This window comes from Octopus bimaculoides, chromosome 1, assembly GCF_046866305.1.
Source record: "Octopus bimaculoides isolate indiv1 chromosome 1, ASM4686630v1, whole genome shotgun sequence".
Taxonomy (NCBI): domain Eukaryota; kingdom Metazoa; phylum Mollusca; class Cephalopoda; order Octopoda; family Octopodidae; genus Octopus; species Octopus bimaculoides.
In genome coordinates, this window is record NC_142928.1 from 129,952,065 (window position 1) to 129,963,650 (window position 11,586).

General features: G+C 36.0%; 1 protein-coding gene across 3 annotated transcripts in view; it reads left to right on the plus strand.

The window, feature by feature from the left end:
• Positions 1-11,586, plus strand: part of LOC106870830 (uncharacterized) — a 109,242-nt gene that overhangs the window by 75,085 nt on the left and 22,571 nt on the right. For all 3 annotated transcript variants that reach the window (XM_014917054.3, XM_089358079.1, XM_052970307.2), the window contains 2 exons: positions 2,554-2,764; positions 4,674-4,764. In XM_014917054.3, the coding sequence (XP_014772540.1) occupies positions 2,554-2,764; positions 4,674-4,764 (302 nt within the window). The remainder of the gene's footprint in view (positions 1-2,553; positions 2,765-4,673; positions 4,765-11,586) is intronic.

Below are 11,586 nucleotides of genomic sequence, written 5' to 3' on the forward strand. Positions count from 1 at the left end.
TGAGAGCAGGCATTGTCGTGCAGCAGAACTCTATGCTAACGATTAGGTCTTTTCTCTTAAATAGCCATGTTGAGTCATTCCATCTGCTGAACATAGAGTTCTGCATTGACCATTTGGTTCCATTCAAGCAATTCGTAATGGATAATCCCTTCCCAGTCTCACCATACACACAACATCGTTTTATGCGGATGAAGATCTTGTTTCACGCATGGCATCACTTGTTTACCAGGGCTAAGCCATTCCTTATGCTGCTTCATATTGATGTATAGGCACTATTTTTCATTGCCAATAACAATTTGGTAAAGAAATCGTTGCTTGTGTCCATGAGTTGAGCGGTGACGAGCAAGCAAACCAGCGGAGATTGTGGCTCGTTGATTTTTGTTGTTGTCACTTAAAGCATGCGGAACCCATGCTCCATACTTCTAAACCTTTCCCATTGAGTAAAGATGCTTCTCTCTAGCAGTGTGGGAGCATTTCATTTTCTCTGCCCGTTCCCTTGTCGTTTGACGAGAATTTTTGTGCAAAAGTTGGTTTAATCGCTTTTCATCAAACTCAACTGCACGACCAGAATGAGGTGTCTTTGAGGTCAGAATTTCCATTTTTGAACTTGGCATACCAATCACAAGCGGTTCTTTCAGCTATGACACCCTCTCCATACACAGCACAAATGTCGCGAACAGCTTTTGCAGCCTTAGATTAAAAGCAAAAAGAGAGAGGTGTCGAAAATGCTCGTTTTTCTTAACTTGACATTCATTTTAATGATCTGAAAATAAACAAAAATTAACTAAAATTAACTAGAAAAATAACAAAATAAATTCCAAAATGATTCAAAAATAGAATTCTCAAAAAAAAATAGATTTCAAAATTTAAAAATGCAATAAATTCCAAAATCTTAAAAAACCGCGGGAACTTAGTTGCCAATGCAATATGTACGTTGACAATCTGTACGCAATACATACATACATATGTGTGTGTGTGTGTGTGTGTGTGTGTGTATGTATATATGTATGTATGTATGTATGAATGTATGTATGAATGTATGTATGTATGTATGTATGTATGCAGTTGGCTTTTTCATTGTTGGTGGACAGTATTGCAGAGTCAATAATTTAACAACTTCTGCTGTGCCTTGGCTGTTTCGAGAAGCAAGTGCCTAGTCCCAAGTACAATTACCTCCTTTCCATTCATGGACACTCCACGAAAAAAAAGCAGTCAATATGTTCATAACATCCATAGAGCTGCAGGGGATGCTAAATATTTGTTAAGTATAACTATGCACATCTACCTTAGGGGTCCCTCCTCCAGATTTTCTGGAGGGGTTTATTCCCTTAGCCTTTTTTTTAAGTTATCCCATAAAGTAGTAGGGTTTATTATTATAGTGGGCATGATTTATGCAGGGCCAATCCCATTCTATTGCCTGTCAAAACTTGTAATGATCTAGTGCAGTGGTTCCCAATCTTTTCAGGCTGCCACCCCCTTGACACCCAGGTCACATTCCTCATACTCCCACCCCAAATAATCATCACAAACATAGATCTCTTTCGGAAGCAAATTTAAAGCAACTGTACATCACAAATAAAACTTAACCTAATGAACCCATTATTTTGTTGTTTTTACATGAATTACTACCTCATTATCACCCCACTTTTTACATGAATCACTACCCCATTATCATCCCACTTTTCTTCAATGTCCTTTTGGAAATTTCCACTGCCCCCAGGGGGAGCAATACTGCCAACTTTGGGAACCACTGATCTAGTGTAACATGTGTCATGAGTCCAATAGTTAACAGGATGCAAGATTTGTATGGAGTTACCTTCTTTTAGAAAATACTTGTTACAGGCCAGATGAGTTAAGGGCTATATGAAAATATGAAGAGATCAACTGACTTGAGCCACCCACTTAGAATAACACTGTGGATAAAACATGCAACATCATATTAAATGGTTGTAGTAAGACATTACCAGGAGAAACAGATGTATTTCCATGGAATCAGTATTATGAGAAAAGAGGTCCTATAACAAGAGAAGTATTATTTGATGTGTGGTATGATCAGAAGGTGGGCATTCTCTCTCATTCAATAGAGAAGGGCTCAGATTGTTACCAATTGATGATTCATTGAAGAAGTCATTCTATAGATAAAAAGGCAAAGCTTTAGCTCCAGCACATTAACAAGGAAGGTTTTTCCATGGAGATATCAGGAAAAGTAAACAAGAAATATTTATAACCAAAAAGAATAATTGTTTATCAACAGTTAAAAAATGTCAGGCATCAATGCTAGTAGGATTTGAACTCAGAATGATGAGCACCAGTAATGTTGCAATATCTGCATGATGGTGTTAGCAGCAAAATTGAATTATCAAGCAGTTATGCTAATGTATTTATTACAGAAAAACATTTCAGATTGATTGAATTTGTCTCTTTACTTAACAGTTAATTTGAGGTGGTTTCCAGCAGTTAGAAAAGGAGAAATTTTATGGTTGGTATTTAACCTTAAACATTAGTGAGAGAATCCATAATTGGAAATCTTTCTTGTTTTCATTACTATTTCAGGGTCAATGGGCAAATGATGTAATAAATGGATATGGTTGTATCAAACATATTTCTGGTATCACCTACACTGGATTATGGATCAATGGACTTCCAGAAAAAATGGCTACAAAGCTAGCATTTGATATACGCATGGATGTTCTAATGGTTGATGAATATGAACCTTTTGACATAGTTGTACAATGCAAAGATGATGAGGATACAATTGTACAAGGTTCAGTCTTTACTTATTTTTGCATCAAGTTTTGTAATTGTAATGATTTCCAATTTTGGTACAGGGGCAGCAGCTTTTAAGGCAAGGGTGAAGTTGATTACATTGACCTCAGTACTTAACTGTCACCTATTTTATCAACCCCAAAAGGATGAAAGGCAAAGTCAATCTCGGTGGAATTTGAACTCAGAACAGAAAGACATGCAAAATGCCACGAAGCACTTTCTCTGGTGTGCTAACAATTCTGCTAGTTCGCTGCCTTAAGTTTTGTATGTATGATGAAAGGAAAAATGTAATGGTGTGACATTAATGCATTTTTGAAAGACAATAAGCATGTAAAATAAATACAACAGATAACCAAAACTGGGCTGCAGGCTCAAGCTTGCCAGTTGCTTGCCTCAGTTCTATTTCTTAAGCTCAAGCTAAGTTAATGAAATATTGGTTTCTTCTTAACTCAAGGCTGTTTGACTTTAGAGAGTAAAAATGGAATGTTGTAGCATCCATACTTTTTATAAGAGTACTATCAGCATAATGAAGATGATATAACTTCATCTGGAGATTGAAACCACTCTGTAATTTCTATATATGGGTAGCATACTTCTTACAGTATTGTACTTGTCATCAGCTTAACATATATAATGTTTCTGTAGAGACCAATGCTGCATCCAAAGCAAATTTCTACCATTATTTTTGTTGTGTGCTCTGCAATTATCATGATCTTATCACTATCAGCATAGCCAAAAGCCAAAAAAGGTCAAACCTCTGTGTAGCCCAGTTTGTTGAATGTCCACTCAGACATCTCAGAAACTACTAAAGCTAGAAAGCTGAATTTTTCTTTGTTATAATTATTTGACCAAAGTTGTAAAAAATATTTTGCTTTTTGAAATATTAGTATTTTAGCCAATTTTGTAAATATAAGATACACAACCAATTCCTGTTCAGCATGCTGGGTGAGTTATGGGTCTAAAAGAAGCAAAACCAACCTAACAGAAAATATTTTTTTGGTTAATGTTAGATTAAATATTTCTTTCACTTATGTAACAGCTGAAATAAGAAAGATGCACATCAAACATAACCAAAATGGGTTTTGGTTTTTTGGTTTTTGTTATTCATATTTTTGAAATAATTTTGTGTTTAAAATTGGATTATATTTCTATTTAAGTGCTTGAACTGCAATTGTCTTTTAACTATATTATGTATGTCTACATAAAAAGGGAGATATTTGAAGATCAAAAGGCCACTGACAAATTTACAAAATGTGTAATCACCTTGCCATTATCTTCATATTTCATACTTTGTGCAAATTTTAACAGTATAAATGTTGAAAATTACAGTAGTTGTGTCTTATTATTGTCCCACTCATATCGTTTGATCTGGCTTTAGTTGTGAAACTTACCTACATTCAAAAGCTGGCAACTTCCTTGATATTGTAAAGGAGTGGTCTTTGTTTGTCAGTAATAACACAGCAGCTAAAATTTGGAAAATATTTGAGCTGGTATTATCTACAAGGCTCACTCTGAATAGAGGCCTAGTCATAAAAACAATATATTTTATGTTTCTGAGTTTGGTGGGGTTTTTCATTAATGAAAGTCCATTTTATCTATACTAACAGTAGAAAATAATGTGAAATAATTAAATGAAAAATATACACCACAAATTCAAACTTTCAGATCAGTCTTTTAGTCACAAATTAACAATGTTTCCTACTCTCATATTATTTATGGTAGAAAGGTTATGTTTCATGAAATATCTGCTTTCTAATATATTTTGTAAGACAAGTTAATTCCTATAGAAATTATGATCTGAGCAATCAATCATAAAATAAGTTAAAACATCAATTTTTCATAAACACTCTTTCTTTTACCTTTCCAATTAACATTTCTTTATTTTTCTTCTCTTCTATATATATTAGAACAAGGAAGACAAATTGAAGTTTTGCTGGCAATTAAAAATGAAGAAATCAGTGTATTTTCTCTGGAAGAGTCATCATCAATATCACCAGCGTAAGAATCATACACCATCTATAATTTTTTTTATTTGTTGAGAAAATTTGATCATTTACAACATTGTTATTGTTTGTAGTTGTCCAGAATGAGCAATACTGTTACAGTTAAGGTTTTGTAAATTATAGGCAAACATGTTACGTTTTTATAGGGGTTTTTAAAGGTATGCTGTTTCTTTGTCATGGGAGTTAAGATGATTTTTCCTCATGGAAAGTCATTCAAGTAAATCATTTATTATTCAAGCATTTTAGAGAGTTATAATTACTATTCAGTAGTCTTATTTTCATCACATGCTTTCACTGCACTATCAAGCACAGCTTTGTGTGCCTTGGATATAAGCTCTGATTTATTTTGGTGCTGTTATTTTCACTGTGTTGAAAGTGCTTTACATAGGATGTGTGCAGTGCCTAATAGTGTTATTTTTCTGTTGAGTTTTTATTTTGTCTATTTCTTTTCTGCTTAGCTTATCCTAGTACTTGCCATGTAAAGGTTTTTCTTGCCATCATTGTATCATTGTAATTTGTTGTTCCAGTTTTAGTTTTTAGCGGTATTTCGTCTGTCTTTATGTTCTGAGTTCAAATTCCGCCAAGGTTGACTTTGCCTTTCATCCTTTGGGGTCGATAAATTAAGTACCAATTGCTTGCTGGAGTCAATCTAATCAACTGGCCCCCTCCCCCAAAATTTCAGGCTTTGTGCCTAGAGTATATTATTATTATTATTATTATTATTATTATTATTATTGAGTGAGAAAGCAGTGCATGCTATCAAAGTGACACTGGGCTACAAATATACAAAGCCCAATACACCCAACATGACAACTCATCTGATAACTGTACACCAGGTACATGCATCGCAACCATATGTGCATGACATGATGATCCCATATCAAGATAAACAGCACATGACCTGGCAGGTGAAGCCCAGACAGAATTTTCTTTGGGTCAAGTAGCTCATTCCACTCAAAAGATCCCTGAATTAGGTTCGTTTAAGGATGATGGATGAAAAAAATGTAAAATCCCATAGAAATTTTTGGTCTACTAGGCTAATTTATGGTACCAGATTTCACCATATATGGGAAACATTGCTTCCATATCTTTTACAAAATGATCAGTGTAAATTGAGAGAAAACCTATTGTAACATTGCCTTTATCCTTTTTTTTTTTTAGCCAACATTTTGCAACCTGCTACAAAAATTATCAATATTTTCCACTCACTGATTACAAACATGGTGCTTGTTCATTGAAGTTGTTGAATGAATACTCTTGTTCATTGAGCTAATGTTTAGAGTTTGATCTTGACTAGCCACCAACAAACTCATAGGCTTCTTTCTTTAAATTTCCACTCTAGAACCGCTCTCATTATGAGTCAGGATTTTTCACATTCTTGGTGTCTCTAAGGAACTATCCATGTAACTGCATCTCCTCTAGGACAGCCTTACTTTCACAAATTAACCTGTTTTGTTATGCTCTCTTCCCTTTCAGTTCAACACAAGTAAGTCCTAGTTCTATTGCAGCATGTATGCATGTGCGTGTGAGTGTATGTATGTTTGTATCTCCTTGTCTTGACATTGCATAACTGTTGTTAATTAATGTCATTCATTCTCAATATTAAGCAAAATAAACATGGTAAGCTATGGAAACAAGTAAGAGAACACAGCAGGAAGGGCATCTAGCCATAGAAAATCTGCCTAAATAAACTCCATCTGACCCATGCAAGTGTGGAAAGGTGGACATTAAAACAATGATGATAGTGATTTCTTAACCAATATGAAGCCAGTATGCTCCGTTGGATGTGTAATGTCAATGTGAATACCCGTCAGAGTGTAAGTATCTTGAGAGAAAAGCTGAACATTAGAAGCATCAGTTGTGGCGTGCAAGAGAGACGATTGCGCTGGTATGGACATGTGGTGAGAATGGAGGAGGATAGCTGCGTGAAAAAGTGCCACACCCTAACAGTTGAGGGAACCCGTGGAAGAGGTAGGCCCAGGAAGACCTGGGCTGAGGTGGTGAGGCAAGACCTTCGTACATTGGGCCTCACCGAGGCGATGACTACGGACCGAGACCTTTGGAAATGGGCTGTGCGTGAGAAGACCCGGCAAGCCAAGTAAGATCGTTGCCAGTGCCCCTGGACTGGTTCTTGTGCGGGTGGCACATGAGATGCACCATTTTGAGCGTGGCCGTTGCCAGTACCGCCTGACTGGCTCCTGTAGGATTTTCGAGCGAGATCGTTGCCAGTGCCCCTGGACTGGCTTGTGCGGGTGGCACATAAAAGACACCATTTCGAGCGTGGCCGTTTTCGTGCGGGTGACACGTAAAAGCACCCACTACACTCTCTGAGTGGTTGGCGTTAGGAAGGGCATCCAGCTGTAGAAACTCTGCCAAATCAGACTGGAGCCTGGTGTTGCCATCCGGTTTCACCAGTCCTCAGTCAAATCGTCCAACCCATGCTAGCATGGAAAGCGGACGTTAAACGATGATGATGATGATTTGGAACTAATGCGATTAAGTAAAATAAAATTCTTTTCTTGCTAAATCCAAGGGGCAGTCTGTCTGATTGTCTGTCTGTCATATTCTACTTGAATTTCTGTCGATGTATGCATCTGTCTATTCAAACAATATGGATAAACATTTAAACCAAATAACTAAGAAAACAAAAATAGAAATTTATTGTCTGTTGCACTATTCTATTGTACTATACCTAAAATCATGTAACTGCTTTCCACTCCCACATTCTTTTCCATCAACTCTCTCTCTCTCTCTCTCTCTCTCTCTCTCTCAGTCTCTCTCTCTCTCTCTCTCTCTCTCTCTCTCTCTCTCTCTCTCTCTCTCTCTCTGCATCATACACTTGGTCTTAATGTGATAACTACTGCTTTCCCCCTACTTCATGCCATTAACAACCCTCTCTCCTTTTTCTCTCTTCCTTTAGCTAACCACATGGCAGCATAATGCATTCAGTCTTGGCATATTAATACTTATATTATATTATATTAATACATATATTATATTATATTATATTATATTAATACATATATTATATTATATTATATTGTATTATATTATATTATATTATTATTACATGAATGATTTCTTATATATAACTCCATTAATAGCTGTTACTTGTACAGATCTCAACACTTGATGTTTCCTGAATTTCTCTGTCTGAAATATGTTGCTATGTTTGTTAAACAATGTGCAAAAGCTGACAGCATTACCACCTGTCTTGGATAGCCATACTTTTATGCTAATTATTACTGAATACAAAATTGGTCTTGTAAAACTACTGTTTCACTTAGCAACTCACTCTGTCTAGTGATACCTGGCTATAACCAATTGCATTTGGCTCTTTCTCATTGTACATGACTCTACTTTTCTCCATCTTAACATTAACTTTTCAGCTGTGAAATAGTTAGTATCTAAGATCAGCTATTACTCTTAATGTGAATGCCAATGAGATCTGACTAAGAATGTGCAATACCAACAACAATAATGACCATACCAACATATCAAGAATTACAACTATATCAGTACTAAAAACTGAAAGAGCAGCCACTGTTATAATATCTGCTATCACTACAAGTAAAATAACAGCCATCCTATACTGCTTTCACAGAATTATAATTCCTCTGGAACTCCATGTATAAGATTTGCTTCACATGCTAACTCTCAAGAGTTCAAATTAAACAATGACTATATTTGTCCAACTGAGTTATTCCTGTATGCATCTTGGATGACTTGAAAGCTATGGGAATGATTCTTCTCCTAGGTCAGATAAAAAAAAACAGGGCACACTCAAACAATAGCAAGATATGTATGCAACTAAGCCTTCTATAATAACAGTAGCAGCAACTACAATAATAATAACAATGACAACAATCAGACCACCACCAGCCATACTATCAGCATTAACAATAATGCCTAAGAGCCCTGCTTTTCCTATCCAGTCCTTATAAACACAAAAACTTTATATGGACTAAAGCATCAATAGTCTTACTAATCCCAAACACTATGCTTGCAGGTAAATGGCTTAAAACAAATACTGAAAAACAATAAGAACACTCCAGCCATCCCTTTTCCACTTAGGGCTGTCTTGACCCATTAACATTTAAAATAGTCATATCCAGACCAAATATTGTATCTCCTTTATGCACAAACTGACCAGATCTGGCCTCTCACACCTACTTTACAATATCAAAAATAAACAATCACATTATCAGAATCCTGAAACTACAATATAATACATGATTAATTCAAAACAAAGTGAATATATAAGCATTACATTTGACAGAGTAATCTGAATGTGATAGGTTTAAAGCATGGCATACTTGGCTGTTGCCAGGGGCACCCACAAGTCCTGAGGACAATGCTAATTTATGTATGCTCTGATTTATAGGGGCCCTAGTGCATTGTTTGCCTGAGGGTAGTTAAGACAACCCTGCCCTCTCTGTGACTACCACCAAAACTTACAGGAATACAATAATGTTAGCAAGGAAGTCTCTATTAGATAGCTTTAGTTGTTGAGTCTTGCAGAAGCAATGACAAGTGACCGAGATTTCTGGCAATTTTCTGTGCTTGAGAAGTCACATCAAGCTAAGTGAAATCATGGTTGTGGCCAATACTGGTGACATGTAAAAGACACCTAGTACACTTTCTAGAGTGGTTGGCATTAGGAAGGGTATCCAGATGTAGAAACCAAGCCAAGTCCAGACTGGAATCTGGTGTAGTTCTCCAGTGTACCTTCTCCAGTCAAACCATCTAATCCACGCCAGTATCAAAAGTGGATGTTAAATGATGATGATGATGATGTGATAGAATTAAATTAACAGCCAAAATTATCACATATCGCAACTTACTCTATTAAAAAAGATGAGATGGTTACAGCTGGAACGTCATTGACTAAAGATCTGCTTGCTCAGGGCTGACAGGGAGAGGGGTGCAACACAGCAACATCAAAAATAACAATAGCTATGCTCTAAACCAGGGGTTTTCAAATTGTGGTCCGCGGACCACAGGGGGTCCGTGGACAGCAAATACTTTTTATGGGCAATTTGATTTTATATATGTTTTTTAATTGAAATCTTTTAATTGACAATAAACCTAATTGTTAAATACTGTTAAATAAATAAATGTAAAATATATATGTTATTTTAAGCAAATATTTATGTATAAATTTCGTAAGCGTTTATAAGGGGGTCCCGAAGGTAAAGCCTGAAATATAAAGGGGTCCGCAAGTCAAAAAGTTTGAAAACCCCTGCTCTAGACTACAGCCATATCATTGCCATCATTAACAACCACAGCATCCTTCCAGTATAATTGTAACCGGCTTATAGACCTCTCAACTTCTTAAAGTTACCAAGATTTTCAAAAGAATTTATTCCACCCCCAGCTTTTCCAGTTCTCTCTTTGACTCCCACTTATTCCACAATGCATACATTCTCATACCTACACATATATGCAAACACACACACACACACAAGCACACACTTGCTTGTTCACTCTATTTCGTTTTCCTCCTTCTCTTTCCTCTCCCACTCCCTTTCTTCAGACATTAACAATATTTTAACAAAGTATCTTAGACATTAATTTCACAATTGTAGTATGTCTGTGGGAGGATTATGTTTAGATGTATGGAAATGTTAAGATAATTGAACCTTGACCTTTACACTTTTGTTGTTGTTGTTGTTGTTTTGCTGAAACCACAGAAATGTTCTACAGATAAACCATCAGTCAACAAGCTGACACTAGAGGGAAAACTTGAAATGTTAGTGATATGTTAAGTTTTTGTGTCAATAAGGAAACATGACATCACTGACAGAAGACTTCATCAAGCATGTCATGTTTAGATTAAACACTGTAAGATTCTACAAGAAAGCAGTATTGGATGTTGTTGCTAGTGGTAGCAGTAATAGTACAGAGAGGGACAATTTTGTTGGAAATTTCTGAAATGGAGAATTCGCCCATCACTATATTCTTAGTTCAAATTCCACTGAAGTTGACTTTGCCTTTCATATTTTCGGGGTCAGTAAATTAAGTACCAGTGAGACACTGGGGTCAATGTAATCAACAAGTCCCCTCCCACTAAATTTCAGCCATTGTGCTTTTATTAGAAAGGAGTATTATTAATATTATTATTATTATTAAGGTAGCAAGCTGGCAGAAATGTTAGTGTGCCGAGTAAAATGCTTAGCGGCATTTCATCTGTCTTTATGTTCTGAGTTCAAATTCTTTTGAGACTGGCTTGCCTTTCATCCTTTCAGAGTCAATAAAATAAGTACCAGTTGAGGACTGAAATTGATGTAATTGATTCATCTCCTGCCCCAAACTTGCGGCCTTGTGCCTAAATTTGAAACCATTATTAATATTATTATTATTATTATTATTATTATTATTGTTATTATTATTGTAAGGCAGCGAGTTGGCAGAAACGTTAGCACGCTGGGCAATATGCTTTGCAGTATTTCATGTCTTTACATTCTGAATTCAAATTCCACCAAGGTCGACTTTGCCTTTCATCTTTCCGGGGTCAATAAATTAAGTACTAGTTGTGTACTGGAGTTGATCTAATCAACTGGCCCCCTCCCTAAAAAAATTTCGGGCCTTGTGCCTAGAGTAGAAAAGATTATCATTATTATTATTATTATTATTATTATTATTATTGTAAGGTAGTGAGCTGACAGAATCGTTTATCATGCCAGGCAAAATGCTTAGCAGCATTTCACCCGTCCTTATTCTTCTGAATTCAAATTCCACCGATGTTGACTTTGCCTTTCATCCTTTCAGAGTCAATAAACTAACTACTAGTCAAGTATTGGAGCCGATGTGATCG